This window comes from Capra hircus, chromosome 14 (assembly GCF_001704415.2).
Source record: "Capra hircus breed San Clemente chromosome 14, ASM170441v1, whole genome shotgun sequence".
Taxonomy (NCBI): domain Eukaryota; kingdom Metazoa; phylum Chordata; class Mammalia; order Artiodactyla; family Bovidae; genus Capra; species Capra hircus.
Genome location: NC_030821.1, coordinates 21,116,845 through 21,143,665, shown reverse-complemented (window position 1 = coordinate 21,143,665; position 26,821 = coordinate 21,116,845). Strand labels below are relative to the sequence as shown.

General features: G+C 36.4%; 1 protein-coding gene and 1 non-coding gene across 2 annotated transcripts; one reads left to right on the top strand and one right to left on the bottom strand.

The window, feature by feature from the left end:
- On the bottom strand, positions 208–26,800 carry DCAF13 (DDB1 and CUL4 associated factor 13). Its single transcript, XM_005689178.3, has 11 exons — positions 26,628–26,800; positions 25,262–25,461; positions 24,235–24,342; positions 20,106–20,195; positions 18,371–18,526; positions 14,462–14,539; positions 12,734–12,816; positions 8,915–9,079; positions 3,842–3,977; positions 2,374–2,537; positions 208–1,403 (listed from the first exon to the last, which is right to left on the bottom strand). Exons 1-11 carry the CDS (start codon positions 26,695–26,697, stop codon positions 1,316–1,318), a joined length of 1,338 nt encoding a protein of 445 aa, XP_005689235.1. The 5' UTR covers positions 26,698–26,800; the 3' UTR covers positions 208–1,315.
- On the top strand, positions 3,534–3,606 carry TRNAA-UGC. Its single transcript has one exon. It is a non-coding gene; the product is annotated as a tRNA-Ala (tRNA).

The following is a 26,821-nucleotide window of genomic DNA, read 5'->3' as shown; positions in this document are numbered from 1 at the left end:
TGCAGTCTGAGGCTCCACGTCAGGGAAGGGTCCTCCGGCCTTCCTGCTCTCCTGCCCCAGAGGTCAAGCCTACAGTACAGATGGAAGGCTCAACCTGCCTCCTCCTGGTCCTCCTCTTTATGCTTCAAAGACAGTCCCCTCCAGGAAATCTCTCACAAGTCTTCCGTAGGCACCTGCTTCTTGATGGATTCAAATCGACACAGAAGCTCATGTTTATGGATCAATATATTTTCTTTGAAACCACACCCAAACTAACAGCAGTGTAAGATGTACAAGAGAACTTGGTTCACCTTATAAATCAAGAATTTTGAGTCCTACAATAGCTCCAAAGGATTAAAAGGTAGATGGTTGATGTCTTTATCAGCTTTGAGAAAAACACGATGAAATATTTAAAATATCCAAGAAAGCATAAAAAATAATAGAATGTACACACAGCTGAAGAAAGAAACCTTATCAAGAGTTAAAAAATCTCCCGTGTATCCCACCCTGATTGAATCCTGCTCTCACTTTCCAGATTTTGATATTTATCATCGCTGCTGTATTTTAAATATTTTTACTATAAGTATTCTTAACATATTTTTTCCTTTGGATTTTTAATTTCTTTTAAACATAATTTCCTAAAAATTAGTTTTGTACGTATTCATAATACTAAGCTGATGATGGGTTAAAAAAAAAACCCCAATCTGTGTCACACAGAGCTATTTATGATTACTGAGATTAAAAATAAATGATTTAGCAGAAATGGAACAAAGTCATATTGCTGAGAAAAAGATATTTTATAATCTTGTAAGTTTTTATAAAAGTTATATAAATGTAGGCTAATCAACTATACAGTCTCAAAAAGCCCAATATAAATAAAACACAGAAAATAAGTTCACTTGAGAAAAGTTCAGACAAAATTCTTCTATGTGTCATATGGAATCCTAGGAAGAATCACTGCGGTAATTATCCAAAGTAATATTAAAGGTAACAAGAGATGTTTGGTCTTAGATGTAAATTCAAATGTAGAGTGTCTAAAATAACAGGTCAAAGTGAAAGTATATCTGTAATGTCTAACAGCAAAAAATAAGTTAGTTTGTAAATTCTGTATTCTTCAATGAAGAAAGAAGATCAAGAATAGCATGTTGGATAGTCTTATCAACCAGGTCACCTTTAAAGATAAGTTTTCAAGACAGCAAAAATGTGCAACAATTAAACTCTACACATATAACTAAAACATTTGTGGTTGTAAGAGGGGCAGTACTTTTATTTATAAAGTTCACAAATCAACATGTAACAAATAATTATACATTAGTATTGGTAAGAATACCAAATATTATTTCACAACTGCCACTATGTGTTTCTTCTTCTCTGACACCATCTGCACAGATCCAGGCTTGCTATGTTTGATACGATTCAGTTCCCTAGAAATTAAACAAAATACACAAATTTTAAGTTTACAAGAAGTCACCCTAACCAAAGAAAACCTTCTCAGAAAAATTACAAGGCATTTTCTTTCACCAGAAACTACCCACTGAAAAAAAGTTTTCATGAGAGTAGGTGAGTAGCAGCTCTGGAGAAGGGAATGGCTACCCACTCCAGTATTCTGCCCTGGAGAATTCCATGGACTGTACGGTCCATGGGGTCGCAAAGAGTCAGACACAACTGAGCGATCTTCACTTAGAAATCAACTTTTGTTAACTTATTGGCTTCTTCTCTTACTACATCAGTGTCCTTTACTAAGCTTAAAAACCTGCTGCGAGTTATTAAAATGTTTAAAATTGACTCAACTCCAACATCTATCCAACATAACAACAATTTGCATTGCCTAATTAAAAAAAAAAAACTCTTTCTTAGAATTTCTGTAATATATTACATGAATTCAAGGATTGCAAAGAGAAGAATATTCTACAGGGGAAATGATGGTGATGATCGAAATTTTGCTTCAGAGCCAAAACGCTAGATTCCAAATGTGATGATGAAGCAAGTATATTAGATAAATTCTTATCTAACAAATATTCTTGCCAGTCTTTAAGCTAGAAAATCCACATTACCTCTTAATTCCAGCTACATTGGAAATCTTTTACACTCTATTTACAATAGTTTATTTAGTATGAGTAGAGCCTTTTCTAATTTTGATATGTATGTCTTTGACATTGTTTGCCCTTTAAACATATTCCCAAAGACAGGTAATGAAAATTCTCACCATGTTAGATAATCAGAGCTCCCCCTTTTATCAGGAAAGAGCCCAGAGGAGTATTCAAAACCACCTCTGATGTACAACAACACATAAACTATTCCTTTGATGGGCACATTTTTTGTTTGGTTTTGATGGAATGTGAGGGGAGAGTTAGAAAACGGTACTGAGAGAGATACAAATGCTCCAAAACATACTTTCGTCGACGAGCTTCTTTCATGATGCGCTGTTCCTGAATCTGGCTATAGATAGATTTTGGCAGATGTCGGTGACGAGAGATACGTTTTATATGAGGATGATGTTGAAATTTCTCCTTTAACTTCTGGTTATAATCTGTGGCTGCTTTTTCTCGTGATGTAAGCTGAAAAAAAAAAACATTTTGATATTTTCACGAATGATGCGTTCTTTTTGCTTCAGTACAACAGAGGTAGGAAGAAACATTTCCCCAAAAAACTATCAACATTTATGACATGCAACCAAAATTACTAACGTAACTGTACAGTTACATTAAACTGTACCCATTACAAGGATATGTTATTGATACCAGCTCTGCTATTTCCTTTTAGTCAGGGTGCCTACAATGTATTGATGGATGGATGCCACCAGGTGCAAAAGAGCAGTGCCTAGGGAGTTAGGTTCTGTGGACCACTGAGTTGGTCCACGTAACACAGAAAAAGCACTTAATGAATCACTCAAAAATTTTTTCTGTAAAAATTATTGAAACATAAACAAAAGTGATGACATAATAACCAGCCTTTGTCTAATAATTGTTAAGGATGACATGACTTAGAGGAATATTTAATGATGAACATAAACCTAGGCATAGTGTAGTACTTTAATAATCGTTAAACCTAAAATAAATTTATCTTTAATTACTTATTTTCATATCTTACTTTTCCTTCCAGGGCTAAGCAGAAAATAAACCACACTCAACCTTTCCTTATTAAACTTACTATTTGCTTCAGATATAAACACGCTGTATCTTTCTTATAGAAAACATGAGACATTTAGAAAAACATTAAGAACAGAAATCAACCATAACTCACAACCCAGAGGTTGCTAGTCAACAGTAATATTTGTTATATTTTCATCAAATCTTTTTTTTTCATCAAATCTTTTTTAAGTCTGAAGCTGTGTATTAAGTGTTTTACTGTGTCTTTGATATTAAAATATTGATACCCCACAGAGACTTGCAGCCTTTGATTTGCCTGATTACTATTCCTTTAACAGAATACGCATTCCAAGTTCTAAGCCTCTAGTCCCTACATCTTCTCTCCCTACCTCAAGGAAAATACAAAAAAACGAGAAGGCTCAAATGTGATCAAACATTTGAATTAACAAAGGCCTCTGGGAGAGTTCCCTGGTGGTCCAGTGGTTAGGACGCAGCATTTGCACTGCTGGGGGTCCAGGTTCAACCCCTAGTCGGGGAACTAAGAGCCCATAAGTCATGCAGTGCGGCCAACAGCAAAAACAAAAACAAAGAACTCTGAAGGTGCCTTTGACATGAAAAAAGCGAACCTCAATACAACCTTGTCTGTTTCGTAGCTAGCTTATTTCCTTTTATCACAACTAAAGCACTTGAAATAAATTCTCTTTATAATATAATGATATTCAATAACACCAGAAACATGCTGCATGATAATGAAAGAAAATAGGATCTCTTACCACACCCAACTTTTCAGAAGCATTAGCTTTCCATAGACGAATGTTCATTTCATCAGATCCAGACATAATGTACTTGCTGTCAGCAGTCCATTTTACACAGATAACATGCTGCATTCTCTTTGTGTGATAGACTTCCCTACAGAAGAGGAACTAAGTTAAAACATTTAGGAATCTGGTACAGATTTTCTTTAACCAACTACCTATCAAGTATCAGGGTAACATTTTTTGAGTCCTGAAAGAGTATAAAAGAGAAATTAAAATACATTTAAATGTATTTTTATTGAACCATACTGCTAAGATTCTATGCTAAGTGCTGCGGAACTTATAAAAAAGTCCTGCCCCCAGAGAAGTTATAATCCAGTAAGAAAAAATGAGTATAAACAAACCAAGCAAAACTAGATATCCAGAAAAGATCACAAAATAACTGTGGGCATGTAACACAAATAAAATACACTGGAGCTGGAGTAACAATAAGATCAACCACCACACTTCTTTGGGTTTCATTTCACTGGAAAAAAAATACTCAACAGCATTCAAAGAACACATCCTGATACGCTGATCCTAATGTCTGATTTCTGTTTTGGTCAAATTGTTGAAAAAGTTTAATTAATTAAAGTGAGAGTGGATGACTTACATATGTGAAAAGAAAGAGAGGACTACAGAAGTCATGAGTTGAGGTAAGGATCATTTAGTAAATGGTGATGTCAAATAGCCTACCTATTTGGAAAGGTGTGAAACATGCTAAGTGAATTCACAGAAGATACTATATTAGGAAGTGTTAAGCAGAGCATTAAAAAGCAAGTAAAAGACAAGGTCAGAAAAAATTAAAACATGAGACTCCTGGAAAAGTAAAACTTCCTTATCTGGATTAAGTGATTCAAAATCCACACTACAAAGGAAATACGCTCAGCCAGTTCTGCACAGTGAAGGAAAACTCACATAGGATGATGAAATCAATAGATTTTGTTATCTATAAAAACATTCCTGAAGTACACTCAGAAAAGTAGTCTATTACGCTATTTCTAACGGATACATTTTGAGCTCTTGAATGAACGTAAACCATATGACACAATTCTAAAAGAGTCGATGGTTAGAACGAACATACTGTTAAAAGAAAAACTAGATCAGACAGACTGCTTTTTCTCCTCTCAATGCTCTGCTTCTACAAGACGCAATTCTTACCACCTCTACCTATTTAAGATTCCCATTTCCCCACAGCAATATACTGAATTCAAATATCAGGAAATTCAATTAGGCTTTGGTAACCACTAAAAATAACCTGCATACATTACATCAGTTCATGTATTGATATTAGACCAGACAAATCCAGTGGACAGTTACTTGGCCAACTAAGAATCCTCCTTAATGGTGAACTAGTTTTAACTTATAGATGTGCTTATGCTTGTACACAGAACAGATACATAAAGTTCATTATAAATTATACTATTTGTGGAGATAAATAATTTAAAAACTTAAATTCTTTACATACATAGTCAAGCTAAAAGAATTGTTCCACGTGAATGCAACTGAATTTACTTGTTTGTTAAGTAAATATTGAATGAAATCCATAGAAGTTACCTTCAAATATTGATTTAACTGTAGTTTTTGAAAACCTACTCAAGTTTTATTTTTTTTTTTAAGATTTCTTTATTTTTTGGCTGTGGTAAAAATTTACTTTAAAAATATATTTTAGTGACTAGTTCTTTGAAAGGAAAATATTTTTAAAAATACAGATCATTCAATGCACTGCCTGTATTATTTGATGTTTTTGTAATGACAGGAAACTAGAGCAGATCATGCAAACAAACCAGAAGCAGCTTTCCAGCAGATGATGGTAACGGTCAGAGAGAGTATTGTTTATATTGTTTATAAGTAAACCCAACAGGAAGTAGCACGTATTAAATTGTGATTACAAAGTCTTCAAAAAACAGGAGACAATTCCTAGAAATGGGATACTCACTTCATACAATTTTGGAATAATCTGAGCTTTTAACTAGACTTGCATTTAATTGCCCATGCTGGTTTTAGAATAATCAGTTTGAACTCAACTATGGGGCTCTGGACATCACGGGTGCCTGAACTTCCCATTTCTTGTACTCCACCTTTGATCCTTATGTCTGCTTATGCATCATATTAGAACTGTCCTACTTAATACCTCTGGAGGTCCTGGTGTCAAGACATGATGGAGGGCCACACTCTCTTGATTCTTTTTCCAGAGAGGTGAGAAGAATAGAAACTATCAGCCTTGCCTTGGGCCTAACTGAACAATTACCAAAAACCATTCATGACAAGAATATCAAGTTAGTTTCAACAGTCACATAAGAACCAACCCCAGAGTCCAAAACAGAAAATGACAAAATGAAGATCAAAGTCACCAGAACATCCGCTCAGTATACTTTTGATTCAAATACCTTTTTAATCATGCACATGATGATGATGATGACAATTATCTGCTAGCAATTCATGATGATATGAAAAAGTTTAGGAATTAATATGGCTTCCTTAAGTCAGAGAAGAGAAAGATAACAACTATCACACGAAAAAACACCAAAGAGTTAGACAAGCAGGTTGGCTATGACCAAAAATCGTGTGGAGCTGTGTGACCCTGAAGAGGCTCTGTGGGCAAGATCTCTTGGTTGTGAATACAAGGGTGAGGCAAATGAGGTGCCTACAGTGTAAACTCTAAGGAGGCTGTCACTTTCAGGGTGATGCAGATACAGGCTAGGCACCTGCAAGACTCCTGAGTCAGGAGGATGTGCCTGTGAAAACAAACATTACTTGCTCAGGAAGATCAGACCCCTTCAACAGTAGAAGCCAGGTTAGTTATCATTAAGAGTAATGATCAAAATTCTCATCACTGCACTTAAATGGTGAAATTTCTCCACCCTGTTATAGTTACAACACCAAACTGAAAGCCCTTTCTCTAGCTTTAAGTGAAGGAAGGGTCCCATAAAGACTGCTAATCAGTCTTTATAAAGCTGGGGAAACTGTTTCACCAGCTCCACACTGCTGTTCTCTAGCACAGATCATCACCTTCCAGCCTCAGTACAGAGGTTCTCTGGTCTTTCTTTTCCCTGATTCTGCTTAGTTTTCTCCTTTCCTTTTCTACAGCTTTCAGTCATTCTGTTATCTTTCACCATGTGCATTTTCTCCAATACTGAAGCAAGACGAGGTCACCCAAGTAAGTATACATATAAACGTGTATGCATACATGTCTTGTGTATGTTGGGTGGTTGCTCTCCCAAACTTGCTTCCCTGGTGGCTCAGCAGTAAAGAGCTCACCTGCAATGCAAGAGACACAGGAGATGTGGGTTTGATTCCTGGGTTGGGAAGATCCCCTGGAGAAGGAAATGGCAACCCACTCCAGTATTCTTGCCTGGGAAATTCCATGGATAGAAGAGCCTGGCAGGCTACAGTCCATGGGGTCGCAAAATAGATGGACATGGCATGTGTGTATCTATGACATATATATATGTATAGTATTTTAGAGAGAATATATGTTCCTTTTAAATTCTAATGTTTCTACTTTTACTGTATCAAAATGGAGGTGGTTATATCAAGAGTGAGTGACACCACCATAATCCTTTATCATTTTTATGGTAAGATCTCTTCTAGTTTACTTGGATTTGCCTTGAATATGCATAAAATGCTCTTAAATCACAGCATACTAATATAGGGGGCTGTATTTCACAGGAGTTAATTTTTAAAGTCAGCAACAACTCAAATGCAGTCAACAAGTATCCTTGAAAACCTTTAAATGCCAGTTTACTATAAACTACCTCAATACAATAACATGTGAAATATATAACATGGTGGTACAAGTATATTCACTACATTCAGTAATGTACGTAGTAGAGGGCCAAGCTGTATGAAACAAAACATCTTCAACTCCAGTTACACTCAATGTACACAAACAATGACACACACACAGAGCACACGACAGCTGCGTTTTCAGATCTCCCATCTCCTGATCATTCCAGAGCATGTATCTACTAGACGAGGATGGAGGGAGACTTGTCCTGACCATTTGAACCGTTAATTTTTCTCTTTTTCATTTTTGCCTTAGTGTATGAGAGTTGAATTTAAATAAGCATGAAACAACAAATATAAGGTACTATTAACTGCTCTTAAACTGTATTAGGGGAAACTTAAGTTCTTCCTTATCAAATTAAAATCTTTTAAAAAGTTTATTCTATCTCATGACAGTGAAAATACTCTCCATCATAGTATCACGATGGATATATGTCATTATACATTTATCCAAACCCATAGAATATATGATCTGAAGAGTGAATTCTAAGGTAAACTATGGATTTGGGGTGATTACGATGGGTCAGTGTAGGTTCATCCTACGTTTTGGTGAGGTAACAAAAGTACCACCCTATGTGGAATGTTGGAATGGAACAGGCTCTGTATGCATAGCAGCTGGGGATATATGGGAACTCTCTCTACTTTCAATTTTTTGTAAACCTAAAATTCCCCTAAAAAAAAAATAAAGCCTTTACTTTAAAAAATTAGTATAAAACACTCAAAAAGGTTTTGCCCTAAGGCAAACACTAAGATTTCACATCAATAAATTATATAAAGCTAAAAAGACTGTGATGCTGGGAGGGACTGGGGGCAGGAGGAGAACGGGACGACAGAGGATGAGATGGCTGGATGGCATCACCGACTCGATGGACATGAGTTTGAGTAAACTCCGGGAGTTGGTGATGGACAGGGAGGCCTGGCATGCTGTGATTCATGGGGTTGCAATGAGTCAGACACGACTGAGCGACTGAACTGAACTGAATATCCTGTTCAATGAAGAATCTGCCCAGTAGGCCGATGTTTTTGCTCACAGATGACGCAGAAGGTAGCACCCCACATCACAACACCTGAGTGTGAGTTCTATCATATACACAAAACCAGTGTGTGTTAGTCACTCAGTCGTGTCAGACTCTTTGCGACTCCATGGACTGGAGTCCACCAGGCTTCTCTGTCCACCAAATAACCTTTCAAAAAAGATACATGATGATCTAGGCAGGGGAAAAAAAGTCAAACAGAAACAAATGTTTACTGGTAGTCACATACCTGCTTCTACTTTTGTCCACAGGAAAGATTCGAATAGATTTATCAAAACTGGCTGACACAAACTCTCTCCCAGTGGGAGAGTAATCCACATCAAGCACTGCAGACACATGATCCATATGTACCATTACAGGAGTATCCAGGGCACGCATATCAAAAGTATACAAGCTGTAAAAGAGTTTTTAATTATTTGATACAAGTTTCTGCTAAAAAAATGCACATGCAGTACTGAGAGACATTAGCGAATTTGAGAGGGCTAGCTAATAAATAAAGCACATCTAAACAAATAGCTCAATTCTTCACACGGCAGATAAGGGATAGGGAAAAATATCAACCGTTTTATTATTCCTTAAGATTATATACTTACACACTTTAATTCTTACAAACAGAAATCTCATTGTAGAAAATGTGCAAACTCCAAGACCATGAAGAGTACAAAACCTGCATTTAATTTCACTACCCAGAGAAAGTCAGCACGGTGTAAATGCTTCTTTTAACCCTGCTATTTGATTATGTGCCTTTTAATACAATTAAGATATTACTGTATAAAGCTCTATACTGATATTTCATGTAGCATATTATGAGCATTTATTAATCTCTGAACATATTTTAATGTTTTCATATGTAAATGAGTTAAAATAATTGATAATCTGTTTAAATTTATATTTAAATCTATTTGTTAGTGAAGTTTCCAGTGTTTTATTATAACTTTTGATATTTAATGGGACAGATTCCTACAATTAGAATTATTAAGTTCAAAGGCATGAGCATTTTTAAGGTTTTTGAGTTGATAAATCACTTCCAATGAAATCACACTAATTTATACTCCATCAGTGATACATGAGAGCAAGCACAGCTTTTCAAAGGGTGTACTAAAATTAGAAAACTATACTTCGTACACAATTGGCAAGAACAATGACTTCATGATTTTCGAGGTTTAAAATTTTTAAATTGACAGCTAGAAGAGCAGTGCTTAAAATGCACCAACATAAATGATGGGCAGTAGTGATACAGAATTACTGTAACCAAGTTCCTAACATCAAAATACTTCCAGATGCAAATATTAGCAAGGGGAAAAGTTTAAGGAGAAACAAGATATCCACAAAATTTTAAATGATCTCCCCACAGATATGTATTAATCACAGAAGAAGAAAATAGTAACTTCAGTGGGGAAAGCTGGTAGACACCACCTTAACTAAGTGATGAAGGTTAACATTACTAGTAATAAGATGTACCGACATTATGTACTCCTGATTTGATGCACCAAGAAGGGGATATCAATTTTGTGGTATTCTTGCCAAAGATGCATAATCTCAATGAAATAATGAGAAAACACCAGTTAACCCAAGTTAAGGGCAGTCTACAATATAACTGACAAGTCAGTCCTTCTCAAAAGTACTAAGGTCATAACAGAAAAGGGAAGACTGAGAAAGTCAGTGAGCAGACTGAGAGGGTAATCAAATGCAAATGCAATGTAGGATCCTGCACTGGATCCTAGAACAGTAAAAGAACACTAGTGGAAAGACAGGTGATGGAATAAAGTCTACAGTTTACAATATTGTACCAATGTTAATTTCTTGGTTTTGCTAATTGAACTAAGGTGACCTAAGACATTAACATTTGGGGAAATTGTCTTACAGGTACCTTTTTTGTAACTTTTCAGTAAGCCTAAGATTACTTCAAAACAAAAATTAAAAAAAAAAACTTAGTAGAGATTATTTTCACTAGAAAAAGTCACTGATGCTAAAGGTAACAATTTTCAAATAACCATGAAATTCGCATCAAGAGATGAGTCACTGCTTTCTTTTATGATCTTCAAACATAACACAGGATTGTCAATCAAGGTCATACTGATCACCGAGGTTAAATTTCTGAGCTGACAACTGCTGTATATTCCCTATCTACAGCAGTGGTTTTCAACCAGGCTTGTTTTTAGCAAATTTTTGTTTTGTTTTTTTTTAGTAAATTGTTTTAATTTCTACATGAGAAAAAGGTTAAGAACTTGTTAGAATTCCAAGCAAATCAACCCATCTGGATGCAAAATATTTTTGTAAACAAAGTTTCAAGTCACAGTATTCTTCAGGGATACTACAGTTCAACCCTATTACCTGATGAAATATGACTTATCTATATTTTTACAATAGTTACTGGTTGGGTCTAGACTTGAACTTGGATTTCTAAATCGCCACAGGATTATTTAAAGGGCAAGAAAAGAAATAAAATGATGAAGTGATTTTACATAGCAAAATCACTTTCAAGTAAGAGCAATTACGGTACTCTAACAGTCACTTCTTATAAGTGATGTACTCTTTATTTCAGCTTCCATATATAATTATTTCCGAGGCAAAAATTGAGAAATTCTAAAGATACTCTCTATTTTTCCCAAATAGCTAATTTAGAAATGTTAGTAAGATTGGTCAGCTGGACTTTTTTTTATTGCTTTTAACTGGAACAAGGGCATTTAATTTCAAACATTAATAAAGGCTAAAAGAATTTCAATTAAGTAGTTTGAGTTGATGAGAGCTATACAGAAAAGTTGTAAATTATGCTTTTAGTTTAATACCACTAAAGCATCATGTAATAAATCCTATTTCTGAGCTAACTTATGCTTTCTTAACTAACAGTAGTGGAAAGAACAAAGAATTTAAATACAGAAGATCTAAAGTTCAATCCAATGACAAATTTCCACCTTCTGCAAAAAAACACGTGTTAAGAATCCATCATATGCATAGCACTACAATAAATGCTTGGATAAAAAAATATGAGTAAGATATTCTTTCCTCATTAGGAGATTAAACTCCCTACATCAATACCCTCATCTATAAGAAGGGGATAACATAGATGTCTTATTCATCTTATAGGGATCTTGAAAAGATAAAGTGAGCTAATGTCAAATGCTTCAGCAAGTTTTAAAGCAGTATATAAGAAATCATAAAATTCCATCCAGGTCAAGAACATAAGCTGCTAAGTTACTCCTTTACAAAGAGTCACAGATAAATGTATCTGTAAATATTAGTGAAGACTGAAACTTCAGTTTTTCCTTTTGTCTTACTGAAGTAACAGTGGTGGCTGATAACATGACAACATGGATAACAATCACCTGCTTACACATTCTGCAGGCATTTTTAGGTTCTTAAAACATGTATGATTCAGTCATTATTTACTGATATATGGTTAATGTCAGGGATTAGCCAACTTTTTCTGAAAAGGGCCGAATAATCAACATTTTTGGCTTTGTGGGTCATACGGGCTCTGTTGCAACTACTCAACTCAGGCATTATAGGACAAAAGCAGCCATATTCCATACATAAATAAATGTGTCTAGGGATGACCTAGAGATTGTCATACTGAGTGAAGTGAGTCAGAAAAAGAGAAATGTTCTACTGTATAGCATATGGAAGTCTGCTCAATGTCATGTGGCAGCTTGGATGGGAGGGGAGTTTGGGGGAGCATGGATGCATGAAGATGTATGGCTGAGTCAGAACACTGCCAATCAGCTATACGCCAATGCAAAATAAAAAGTTTAAAAAGTGAAAAATAAATAAATGTGACTATATTCCAATAAAACTTTACAGGGACAGGTAGCAGACAGCACTGAGTCCATAGATCAAATTTTATTGTCCCTGATCTATATCATTTTGAAAACTAAGAATACTTTTTAAGAAGCACTTCTCTATTTTGGGAAATCTTTGTTTTTAAGAAAACAAATGGTAATTTTCTAATGTGTATGAAGGAATACTACCTAGGAAAATTTCATTAATAAGACATATACAGTTGAGTCACTTCTGATAGAAATTAAGTTATAAGAAAAGGGAAACTTACTTGTAATCCTCGTTTGCTGCAGTAAAAATGAATGCTTCCATAGGGTTCCAGCAAATTGTATTTGTTCTCATATCTAAGATGACCTGAGAAACATACACTAACCCATTACTATGAAATTAAGTCCCTCTAAAATGGATAAATTCCTACTTCATTTCCTTTTCTTCATTTTTCATTGATTTAAACAAATACTTCAGTAACCACCTATTATGTGCAGAGTATCTGGCTCAGAGCAATAGGAAAAGAAAATCAATAATTTGCTTCCTGAACACACAGGCAGAGTGCTAAATACTGAAAAATATAAAAATGCTTAATAAATGGTCCCTTGACCTCAAAAAGCTTATAGTGTAGTTGGGAAGACGAGACATATGTAACAAAAGTTCAACCCCGAAGTAGTAAAGTACTATTACTAACAACTGAGAAGGTAGGGTTGAAAGGGGCAGAAACGACTATTTATTAAACTAGTCCTTTGGTGCAGGGGTGGAATCAATTAGGAGATGGAGACTGACATATATACGCACTACCATGTGTAAGACAGACAGCTAGTGGGAACGCCTGCTGCACAGAGCAGGGAGCTCAGCTTGGTGCTCTTTGATGACCTGGGTGGGTGGGATGTAAGGAATCTGGATGGAGGTCCAAGACGGAGGGGCTATCTGTTTACATTCAGCTGATTCACTTGTATAGCAGAAACCATCACAACACTGTAAAGCAACTATACCCCAATAAAAAAGACAAAAACCAAATAAACAAAAACTAGCACTTCCATGTTAACATTCTGCTAAACGCTTAATGTTTTATTCTTACCACTGGGCTGTAAGGCAGTTACTAATATCACCATTTCACAGAAGAAACACAGATTAAGTTACCTGCTTAAAGTCTTAACACCAAAAAGTTCATGCATGTTATTCCCACCATATAACATGGATGAGTGAAATTTGGAAAGATTATTCTACTTATCTAGCTCAAATGTCAATCAATATATTCTACTTCTAATATTTCTGAATTTATTATGTTATAAAAATGATTTGGTAACAACAAAAATATTAAAAGCATCTCTGTTACATGTGGCACAGAGATGTCTGATAACAGACCTGAAGTCCATTAACAAGGTATAGCTCTTCCGGTACTCTCTCAATTCCAGCACTTGCAATCAACCATATGCTTGTTTACTTATAATGGCACTCCTCTCTTTACTAATAATATTTCCTTCCTCTTCATAATCAGCTTAAGGTTTCATTAACTGTGATATCTAAGTCCCAGAACTGCTGGGAAATCTGACACCTTGAACAGGATAGTGCCTGTCTAAAAAAAACGTCAAACTGGTACCCACTGGGGTGTAACTAAACAAATAAAGGTGATTACGTGAATTAGTTATAAAACTTTCTGGAATAAAATACCATGTGTGTCACTATGATAATCACAGGACCTGACTAATAGGATGCAACACTTAAGAACTTTCCATTCAGTGAGTACAAACTAGGTGTCTAAAATATTCTGGCAGTATGGAAAACAGAAGACTAGAATAGAGTAACTCATGGAAATTTACGGGTCTCTAAAAAGCAACAGGGAATAGAGGGAATGCCATTATGACCACTTTGGGTTCTAAGAACACCTCTATTAAAAAGAATTTTTTTTAATTCTGAAAAAACATTTGCTCCGTATTTTCAGTCACTCAATTCACAAAAGGATGCATTAACAACTGTATAAAGTAAAAGACAAATTGAAACTCACCTTTTTCAGAGGAGTGGCTTGTCTCATATCATATAGTACTATATTCCTATCAGAAGCACAACTTCCCAAGAGAAATGTCTAAAAATAAGTGTAACAATTATCAGTTAAAAGCCAGGTTTGGCAGCAAACCATGTCCATTCCTGAACAAATGATTTAATTACCTTTAAGATACAAAGTTGTAACACTAAAGTCCATTGTAAGAGTGTACAACAAATCACTCATAACCTTGGCAACCAAAGCCAAAGATTTTCATGATTAAATCCCCATGCGTGTATTTTAGATGTCTGAGATGATACGGTAGGTATTCTGCATTCTATTTTATAACAATATATTTTACTTACCCCTTCTTCACTTAGACCTGCTTCCTGTGCTTCCATATTGTAAATAACACTTCAGTAAACATCTGAATACATTTAGATCTTCTTTTCCTAAGGTAAGATTTTAGTAGTGGCATCACTCTAATCAAAAAGTATGAATAATTTTATGGTTTATGCTATTTAGAGGTAATGGTTTTTCCAGAGAGTTATAGCAGTAAGCATCGCAATGTGGAAATATATTAATTTTACTACACTGGGTAGCAATATTAAGTATCATTTAAAAATGTTTTATCTATGGTAGTATTTCCTAAATATACAGTCATCTGTTGGTACCTGTGGGTGACTGGGTACAGGATACCAAAATCCAAGGATTCTCAAGTCCCTGACACTCGGCCTTCTGTAACCACAGAGGCAGAACCCATGGATTTGGAGGGGCGACTGTATAAATTATTGCTTTATTAACAGTTAGACATTTCCTCATGGTTATTAACTCTGTATAAACTAGGCCTGTCCTTTGTCCAACTGTGGTTTCAAGATGTTTCAAGTATTTATTTGTAAATCAGTTATAAATGTGTCAAGTGGTTAAATGATTCTTGGTATTAAGTGAAAATAAGCTCTCCACCTACCAATGGAATCCCAAATCCCACCCCTGGTAGCACCGTTCCTCCTCACCCATTGTTCCTGATGTAACTCCTGTCTTCTGCTTATAGTATTCCCACCACAAGCATAAAAGGAACCAGAAGAGTTATTTACTAAACTGCTGTAGAGCCTGCTACATTTGTGTATACAGTTCAAGTAAAGCTCATAAAGCCAATGCTACCATCAGGATCTCAGCTCTTTCCCAAAACTCTTTTTAAACTGCTTCCTCTCTGAGCTTTTTCCCTACTGAATGACTCCTCTCAACCTTTCTTAGTTTCTCGTTATTTCACTCTAAGGTCTGACCAGGTACTGTTTTCAAAAAATAAAGACCTGAATTTGAGCAAAGCAAAAAATTCTACCAAGAAGGAAAGCTGATTTTAATGCTGTAAAATGTAGCAATTCTCAGAATAAACTTTTGGCTTTATCAGAATCCTCAGCTTCAATATTTTAACAGAAAATTAATTAGTGATGATTAGAGGAGACAAATACACTCCATTTGTTCACAGCAACATGCCCCCCCCATGAAGTTTAATACAGGGTCAGGGGAAGAGACATGCACACCATTTGATTTTAACACCAAGTCAAGGTCATAAGGTTAATAAAACACACATACACACACATCTGAACAAATAGAGTTTTTATACAGGCTAATTTGAGAAACGTGGTTGCTAGGTCATCACTAATCATTAATTATGATTTTAGGATCGGCCATCAGCTCTACTAACACAGGTGTTGACCAAAACAGAGAAACAAAAGATCTCATTTACCCATTAGGGAAGCAGAAATCAGTATCTGTTCCTTCTGTTTTTGTTTTTTTATAAACAGCCTAACACCACCATCTTAAACTTGGGTAGCACCTTTTAAAAATATTCACATATATTATCACATTTGACACTTCCAACAAACCTAAGAAGTACACTGGAAGACACAATTAATCTCATTTTAAAAATAGACAAATACAGAGAAAAATTATGACTTGTGAAAGGTCAACGCAAAGGCATACTGGCAGGAAATGCAGTTCGAGCCTAGGTCCACAGCAAGGTAAGACGTTAAATTTTCTCACAAGTCACTCATGTTTGTAGCCTGCTTCTGCCCAGTGTCACTGTGGCCTGGTCTATAAGGCTCACTTCGACAATCACAGGGAACCCAGGGAAGGGAGATGGAGGATGGAGCGAGGAAGATACAGAGAAAACAGACAGATATTCTGTCCCAGCGATTGGCAAACATTTTCTGTGAAGGGCGATAGGGGACATAGTTTAGGCTTTGTGGGGCCATATGGTTTCTGCAGTTTATTCAACTCTATAGTGCAAACTCAGTTACAAACAATACATGAGCAAAAGGGCACAGCTGTGTTCCAGAAAAAAACTTAAAAAATAAAAATCAGAAACGGGCAGTGGCCTTACAAACTATATCTTGCTAACCCCTGCTCTAACCCTGCAGCCTCTCCCAGAAGTGTGTTTACCGGTGTGGGCTGAAGGAAGGGGGTATCCTCTGACTGATTTCTCAGTAAGACTTCAAAGCCAAGTTCACATCACACTACCGCATCTCACTGTTTTTTAAGAATACTTTTATTGTTATAATTTTGTTTATTTTGGGCTGCGCTGGGTCTTCTTTGTTGTGCAGGGTTTTCTCTGGTTGTGGTGAGCAGGGGCTTTTCACTGCGGTGGCGTCTCTTGTGAGCACAGGCTCTAGGGCACATGGGCTTCAGTAGCTGAGGCTCCCAGCCTCTAGAGCACAGACTCAATGGTTACTTTCTGGCACGTGGGATCTTCCTGGATCAGGGATTGAACCCATGTCTCCTGCACTGGCAGGTGGATTCTTTACCACTGAGCCACCAAGGAAGCCCCTCACTCAGTCTTATACCCTGCTACTTTGACTCAACCTTTTATTCTTCCTTTTGTCAATTACAATCTCTTAAATGCAAAACTTGCAGATGAGAATTTTCTCTGGTGCCATCTAACAAGATAATCTCCTGATAACTTCTAAAACCAGCTCATACAAGGTGATTTCCTTTTCTTCCTTCAGGAAAAGGCATGTTGACTGAGTCTTCTGGACAGTGAGTTTATCAGTTATTATGCATTCAGAAAAAGCTCAGGGAAAGGTCTGGAGTCCAGGAGCTGGCTTAGCCTTCAGGGCAACCTCCATTACCAAGTTTGGACCTAAATAAACAGTAAGTAGGCTAATCTCTAACTCTTCCCTTAGATCTGGAAAGAATTAGGAATCACAATTTAGTCTTCTGAGCGAAGAAAAATAGAATTATAATGAATTATCATGTAGTAGAAAAATAACCACACATATTATTCGGAAGCACTGATGTCCTTGTAATGCACAAATAATTAAAGAAAACAATGCTCAACACTTCTTCTGACCTCCAACAGAGTTAAGAATAATTAACTTTTTTTTTAAAAGGTAATCTGTGGAACACGGGGCTTCCCTTGTGGCTCAGCTGGTAAAAAATCCGCCTCCAATGCGGGAGACCTGGGTTCGATTCCTGGGTTGCGAAGATCCCCTGGAGAAGAGAAAGGCTACCTACTCCAGTATTCTGGCCTGGAGAATTCCGTGGACTGTATAGTCATGTATAATTATGGGGTCGCAAAGAGTCAGACACGACTGAGCGACTTTCACTTTGTGGAACATGAGTATTGAGGGTACAAATAAAACTGAAAGTTTCTTAGGATCGTATGTGCTTGAGATCTACCCCATGAGCACACGCATACACCGCCTCTAACAGTGCTGAACACTGGTGTCTGGGGCTAAACTGTGGACTAACGTGTCGAGATCTGACCAAAGACAGTGGAACTCAGACATAATCTGGAACAATGACCAAACGGGAGAGGACCACTAAAATTCAGAAAATTCTTGGATCACACATTCAAGTTTTTCCTGAATAGAGTTGAAATTATATGATAATAAAGAAACAATAAGCAGAACATATTTCAAAAAGGAGCATTACCTCAATTGGGTTAAATTTAACACTGCTTATACTGTCAAATCCCCAAGTCATTGAACATATAGGATTGGTTCTTTGTTCATCCCAAATGTCTACTTGCTGTCCACATGTGGCAAAAACAGCTTCTCTCCAGTGATGATCAATTCCTGTATATACTGTCTTTAAAAGCAGAGAGGTTGTTACAGATGAGTTTTTTCATTAGTACTTCAACTCTACAGAATAATATCTTAAAATATATTTCTCTACACTCTCATGTGCTTAAGAAAATCCCTGTTCACTAAGACACTTCTTTAAAGCCCTTACTTAAAGGAGAAAATTCTACCATAAGAAGTGATGTTCCTTATCACACATTCTGGGAATAAAGAAAAATGTTAACATGGGATGTATTTAATTAAGTTTGAATACATAGCATTGAAGTAATTTTTAAATCGTCACTGGGTATTGAAGGATCTTGGAATCAACTGATGAAACACAAAAGGTAATTTCTAAAAAACTTAATTCCACATTTAACATATGAAATACTGATTCCCAGGAAAGAAACACAAACAACTGCATCAAAATTTAGAGAGAGAAACAAAATTAGCAAGCATGGACGCTAAGGTTGTTAAAAGCAATAAAATCTCATAAATTTGGTATTATTTACTTAAAATATGTGACTCATCTATTCAGGGCCAGATTAAAGTCTACCTTTGTACTAGACAGTAAAAAATATTTGGAAAGCAAATTAAAGGCAACTATTTAGCCAATACTTTAAGCTTTTAAGAACTCTTATCAGCATCTGCAGATTTAGAATTATTTCTGTTCAAGTCTCTACACACTTCTGCACAGTAAGAATTAACCCCCAGTACCACAGAGAAGGGATAACACTAACTATTTCAAAAATCTTTGGAACTCCTAGTGATAAGACATTTTACAAGAATGAAACAAATTTTCTTTCAGGAATTACTAATTTTTTACCATCTACAAACTATTTCCATTTTATACTAATATACCACTTCCACATCCTTAAAGAACATTTAGATGGACCATTAGAATTCAGCAAAGTCCTGATCATGGGCCAAACCTCTCATTAAAAAAAAAAATTTAGAACTTCTTGAAGCCTGAAGAGCAGAACCTAAATATATACTAAATACTAAAATGACAAAAAAAATTTTAAAGATGAAATATTTAAAGATTAATTCTAATTTTAGAATTTCCCTTACTATCAAAACATAAGGATTAAAAAACATAGGTAGGGCAAATGATCCAAATTATTAAGCTATAACTTAAGTTATAACTAAACTATATCAAGTGATTTGCAGAATGCTGTTAAGAAATGTAAATAAGATTTATATAGAAAGCACACTATTAAATTTATTAATTTCCTAAAGAATACTTTCAAGTAAACGCTGAGCTTTGAGAAAGATCCATGATATAAATGAGAAGCTGAAGCACTATTTTTTTCTGACCTTTTATCTTATAGATTTCCTCCCATGTTCTTGCTATAGGAAATGTTTCGCTGCCTCCTCAAAATAAAAATAGAAACAGAACCCTATTCCAACGAACACCAAAGAACTGTTCAAATTCTTTAACTACAAAGACCCTTTGATTGCATTAACTATTGCTTAAAACAGGTAAAGTATTGCAGCCTGAAGTGTCTGATTTCTGATACCTTTTTATGAAATTGAAATTATGAAATAACTGTAGGTAAAAGAGAAGAATTCTAGTAGCCCAAGCAGGGGTCAATTTATTTTTGTACCTTTCCTAATATTGTATGCAATGGCTCCTCTTCCTCTCCACAGCCTGGTCCATCCATTTTCCACTGCTTCACAGTTTTGTCATCACCAACCTAGAAATATTTACGATGATAATGAAGAACAGTTATAAACGGTAAACTTGCCAACACATACATCAAAATTATAAACATCTTTAGTTTAAAAAATAACATATACCACATTCTTCCAGTACTGTATATATTCATTTATGTCCCACCTTGTTAAAGATTTGTGATAAACATATAAAATGCATAAAATTTAAAATAAAATAGGATGAATAGAGCAAAACAAGAGTAAGGGTAGAAATAATATTACATCATAAAGACTGTAAAAGTTGCATGTTGTAATAAGGATGACATTTCAAATTAGGAAGAAAAATGAATTACAATAAAACGGTATTGTGAGATCAGGTTAGTCACTTAAAAAGTAGAAACCAATGTGACACCTGATATAAAAATATAATTCCAGATAACTTTAAAAGTAAAACACGCAACAAAATCCATAAAGATACTAGAGACAAGGCATTTTTATAATCTTGGCATGGGAAAAGTCTTTCTTTGTATGACTCAAAACTCCAGAAACTATCAATATTAATGCAGAGGTTTTCAAACTGTAAAATGTAGACTTCTGAAGGATCATAAGAATTTTTCAGGAGTCCGTAAGGATAATATTATTTTCATAATGTTAGTATAGGCATTGCTTGCCTTTTCACTGGAGCTGCGGTTACAGAGATGGTGAAAGAAATGGTGGGCAGAACTGCTGGCACCTTAGCCCAAATGAAAGTTAAGGAAACAAACTACGGTAATTTAGACTTTGGGACATGGCAGGTATGTTCAAGATATCACATAAACATCAATTTTACTCCATTTTTTAGAATATGTTTCCTCACGCGAGGAAAACAAATGGGATTCCATCAAACTAAAAAGCCTTTGCACAGCATAAAAAAACTATCAACAAAGTAAAAATACAAGATATCTGCAAACAATATATCCAATAACGGATTAATATCCAGAGCATACAAAGAACTCATACAACTCAACATCAAAAAAACTCAAAAAATAGGCAGTGGCTCTGAATAAACATTTTTTTCAAAGATACACAGATGCCAAATAGGTACATGAAAAGATGCCCAACATTACTGCTCATCATGGAAATGCAAATCAAAACCACAACGAGGTATATCACCTTATACCTGTCAGAATGGAGAATGGTTATTATTGAGAGAGTCAATTCCTAGGTAGGCTGATAATAAGTACAGGGTCCCCAAGGAGGAGGAAGGGGTCCAGAGTCCTTTAGGAGGAGAAAGGGGTCTGGGGATCTCAAGAAGGAGAAAAGGACAAATGTTTTTTTCCTACATTGCTTTGTCTTAGTCAATATAACAATGTATCTTGCTCCAGAATGTTTCTCCTTCTTAAGAATCTTCTGACTAATCCTATCATCTTGAAATCTATATTATGGAAGTGGGTCTGGTGACATCTTTCTATTGTTAGTTCTAATCTTGTTAATTTAAGATGTATATTGTCGGAGGGGGTCTGGTAAAAGTATATACGGCCTTGCATAGACTAGTGAGCGAGGGTGCTCTCCAGCCCCCTTCTGTGTCTGTGTCAGAAGCTTTCTCTGTCCCTTTTTCACTTTAGTAAAACTGCTATACAAAAGTGATCAAGGCTTGAGTGATCAAGCCTGGTCCCTGGTCCTGAAGCTAAATCTTCTTTGGAGATCACGAATCTGACATTGTTCACAGTAAACTATCATTATCAAAGCCAACAAGTAACAAGTGTTGGTGAGGATGTGGAGATAAGGGAAGCTTTGTGCACTGCTGGTGGGTGCAAACTGGTAGAGCCACTATGGAAAACAGTATGGAGCTTCCTCAAAAAATTAAAACTAGAACTACCGTATGATCCAGCAATTCAACTCCTACGTATTAACTGGAAGAAAACAAAAGCACTGACTAGAAAAGATATAAAGATATGTGCACCCCTATACTCACTGCAGCATCAGTAACAATAGCCAAGATAGGGAAGCAACCTAAGTGCTTAACAACAAATGAATGGATAAAGAAAATGTGTTCTATAAACATAATGGAATATTACTCAGCCTTAAAAAAAGAATGAAATCTTACCATTTGAAAGAACACTGATGGACCTAGAGGGTATAACGCTAAGTGAAATAAGTCAGAAAAAGATAAACACTGTATGATTTCACTTACATGTGGACTCTAAAACACAAATGAATAAACATTACAAAACGCAAACAGAATTATCAATATAGAGAACAATTAGGTGGTTTCCAGCAGGGAGAGTAGTGGGGAGATGAGAGAAATAAGTGAGGGAGATTAGAAGGTATGAACTTCTAGCTGCAGAGTATGTGTACAGAGTGGAGTATACAGTCAACAACTATGGACATCTATGTATGGTGACATATCACAACTAGACTTATTGTGGTGATCATTTTGAAATGCACAGAAATATTATCACTATGTTGTGCACAAAGAACCAACCTAGTATTGTAGGTCAATTATACTTCTCAAACAAAAAAAAAAACGTACAGAAAAAAAGATGGTTATTTGTGACTACCGTAGGTGCGGGGTTGGGGCAGTGGGTATAGGAAGAAGGCAGTCAAAGGTGTAGACATCTAGTTATGAGACAAACAAGTACTAGGGATGTAATGTACAACATGACAAACATAATTAACATGATTGTATGTAACATAGGAAAACTGTTGAGACTAAATCCTAAGAGTCCCTATCACAAGAAAAAAACGTTTTCTCTATTTCTTTAATTTTGTATCTATATGAAATGATGACTGTTCAGGAAGCTTACTGTGATAATCACTTCAGGATGGATATAACCACTGTGCTGTAAACTTTAAACTTCTGTAGTACTGTACGTCAGTTACACTGCAATAAAACAGTTCCTAATTCTAAAAATAAAAATGTTTTTAAACCTAACAACTACTTTCAGTTATTTTCACTCTCCAGAGTTGGCTCTATTATTGCTTATGCAGACTATTAAAACTGCCTCCAAACTGATCACTCACAGCTGTCAAATTAATCCTCTCAAAGCTCAACTCAGACTCTGTCATTTTCCTATTAAAAACTTTCAATGAACTTTCAATATTTGCACACCACAGTAGCATTATTCACAAAGGCCAAAAAGTAGAAATAACCAAAACATCCATTAATAGATGAGTGAATAAACAAAATGTAGTATATACACACAATGGAGCATTAGCCTTAAAAAGGAAAGAAATTCTGACACATGGTACAAAATGGATAAGCCTTAAGGACATTATATTAAGTGAAATTATCAGACACATAGGGACATACAGGGACAGAAAGCACAACAGTAATTACCAGGTAAATTACTCAAGGGTAGGAGATAAGCGTGAGAGATGTGGAGTTACAGTGTTTAACAGTTACACCGTATCAGTTTGGAAGGTGAAAGAGTCCTGGAGATGGATAGTGGTGATGGTTTTACAATGATGTGAATGTACTTAATGCCACTGAAATGTACACTTAAAAATGGTAAGAATGGTAAACTACTTTATGTTAAGTATATTTTATCAAACGCAAAAATCCTTCAATGACTTATTGCTAACCGACAAAGGAAGTACAAACGACTCATCTTGTTTTAATCCCACTTCTAACTGTTCTATAGAATATTAGTTCAGTAATATGTATTTGGGCTTCCCAGGTGACACTAATGGTAAAGAGCCCGCCTGCCGATGCAGGAGACCTAAGAGACGTGAGTTCAATCCCTGGGTCGGGAAGGTCCGCTGGAGGAAGGAATGGCAACCCACTCCACTATTGCTGCCTGGAGATTCCATGGACAGAGGAACCTGGCTGGCTACAGCCCTTTGGGTCGAAAACAGTCAGAAATGACTGAAATGACTTAGCACACACACATGTAATATGTAATTAGGTATAAAAAAATTTTTAAGTATGGGAAAGGCGGGATTACATAAAGAAAACCAAGACTTACCTGAGTTTTAATGTTATTTTGCATTGTGAAAATCAGAAAGGGCCTTGGATCACATAAATGAACTCAGAAAATATTCAATTAGATTAGTTCTACACATGTTGAAAAGTTAATGACTTAACTGTACTATACTTACAGTAAAAAAAGATGTCCCACAAAAGCGAGTACATATTCCTCGTACAAAACCTTCATGTGCTTGTATCGTACGAATACATTTTCGTTTGGTCAAGTTCCAAATTTTAACCTATAATAAAACATACTAGGAAATTTCAGTGAAGTATAAATAAAAAATGTTCAGGCACAGAAGTACTACATTCCAACAAAAATAAGTTCAACACCGAAAAGGCTGTAAATCACTCTACCAGATGGTTAAAAACAAAATCCTCTACATCAAAATAATGCAATGCTGAACTTTTCTGGTGGTCCAATGGTTGGGGTTCTGCCTACCAATGCAAAGGACACGGATTCAGTCCTAGTCAGGGAGGATCCCACATGGCACGGAACAACTACCGAAGCCCACGCACCCTACAACCTATGCTCTGCAACAAGAGAAGCCATTGCAAGAAGCAGCCTCAGCACCGCAACAAAGAGTAGCCCCCTTCCCCACCCGTGGCAACTAGAGAAAGCCCACACACAGCAACAAAGACCCAGTGTAGCCAAAGATAGAATAAATAAATAAACGAAATAAAATTTTTTTAAATTTCACAGAAGAATGTCTGTTGGGCACATTGGGAAAAAAATATGCAATGTCTATGGATACGAACATCAACAAGCAGAAAACTGAATCTCTTAAATACTCTGTTGATTCTAGTGTAAAAGTGCTTTAAAGCTTTTCTTTTCTTGGCAGAGTGGGAAATAATTAAGTGTTGAATTGTTAATAACATACTCTGTGAAAAAAACTCACAGCTAAATATCTGTATTGTAAACATGCCTTATTACTGTCAAACAGCCAAAAGCAACTACATTTTTAATTTCTTAGGTTTAGATAAGAAACGACTGAAGTTACTGATTCAAAGAAAATTTAGTCTTAAGAATTAAAAGAAAACAGGACATAGAAAAATGAAATCAAACCAATTAAAACCCACAGTAACTCACAATTAAAGGAAGAATATTTGTAACATAACTGTTTTCAGTTTAAAATGTCAGTGTTTAGTGATACTTGCCTCTCCATCACATGCCCCAGAAAGGACAGTAGCCAGGCTCTTTGGATTCTTTGCCAAGCAATTGACTCCATCTCGGTGACCATCCAGGGAGGCAAGGAATGGTTTTGCAAATACCCGTTCCAGTTTGGTAGCATTTAAAGCTCTTATATATTCTCGTGGGACCTCAAAAGGATGTAATGTAGGATCATAGTTTCTTGGAACTGAAATAAGAATGATTCCTCTTAATAAAATAATTCACATTTAATACCTCCTGTGGTATTCCTCAGCTAATCATTCAATATACTATTCAATAAGCCTTTTCTTAGGGACACTGACTATGCTGAGGACTAAAACTAAAAACACTGAAGACCTTTCGTCTAGAACCTTTCCAAAATGACCAGAAAGTGATAGAACACATACATCTTGCAAATTAACTAGACTCTATACATACACACACACACAACTTTTCCTTTTCTATGTCCTACTGTGCTCTTCAACTGGGTTATAAGCCTTCACCTGCAGGGCTTCCGCTACATTCTTCATTACATTTCTTATACCGAGCACAAAACAAGTGCATCATAAACGTTTGCTCAACTGACCTCTTAAGCTCCTTACTGGGTGTGTGTATGCATGCTAAGTTGCTTAAGTCGTGTCTGACTGTGCAACCCATTGAACATAGCCCACCAGGCTCCTCTGTCCATGGGAATCTCTAGGCAGGGGATCCTCCTGATCCAGGGATCGAACCCATATATCTTGCATCTCCTGCACTGGCAGATGGGTTCTTCATCACTAACAATCTGGGAAGCCCCCTTACTGGGCAGGGAACACTAATAATCTCCAGTGCTGATCACTGTACAATGTTGCGATATGATGATTATACTATTTATTGAGCACTTTCAATGTTTGATTTTGTGTGTGCATGTTAGTCGCTCAGTTGGGTCCAACTCTTTGCGACTCCATGGACTGCAGCCTGTCAGGCTCCTCTGCTCATGGAATTCTCCAGGCAAGAATGCTGGAGTGGGTTGCCATTCCCTTCTCCAGAGGACCTTCCTGGAGGAACTGAACATGGGTCTCCCACACTGCGGGCAGATTCTTTCCCAGGTTCAGATGAGCAATCAGAGAGCAGCAGCTGAAAGCGGTGTAGACGGAATCATTTCCCCATATAACTAACTGCCACTGACCACTAGACAAAAGTTATGAGGAAAGAGATTTGAAGACAAGTGTTCTGCTACCCAGAACCAGAAGCGCTTTATAAACCAAGAGCCCTAGCGAAAGAAAACAGGTAAACAACGAGAATGAAACACCAGTCTCCCCTCCCCAACCAGCTTTACTCGGTGGAGCCGAGGCCGGATCCAAAGGAGGCGGACTCCCAACTAACTTGTCTCACCTCGGTGTAAGTCCAATTTGGTTTCGCGGACATAGTGGTCGGGGTTCCGACTCAGCATCTTCACCTTCATTTTGCTGCCAGTTCTCCCGGGATCTCACGACCCTATCCCTCCCGGCCCCAGTTACCGCTGCCGCAGCAGCCGTCTCCACCAACACATGCCACTTCCGCTTCTTCCCGACTACTTCCTGTCATGT

Excerpts from the sequence above, each read along its gene's own strand:
- DCAF13 (XM_005689178.3), bottom strand. The coding sequence starts at position 26,697 with ATGAAGGTGAAGATGCTGAGTCGGAACCCCGACCACTATGTCCGCGAA. Across the intron at positions 20,196-24,234 it reads GTGGGACATCTTTTTTTACT|GTTGGTGATGACAAAACTGT; the intron begins GTAAGTATAGTA and ends AAATATTTCTAG. Across the intron at positions 12,817-14,461 it reads AAGCCACTCCTCTGAAAAAG|GTCATCTTAGATATGAGAAC; the intron begins GTGAGTTTCAAT and ends TATGTTTCTCAG.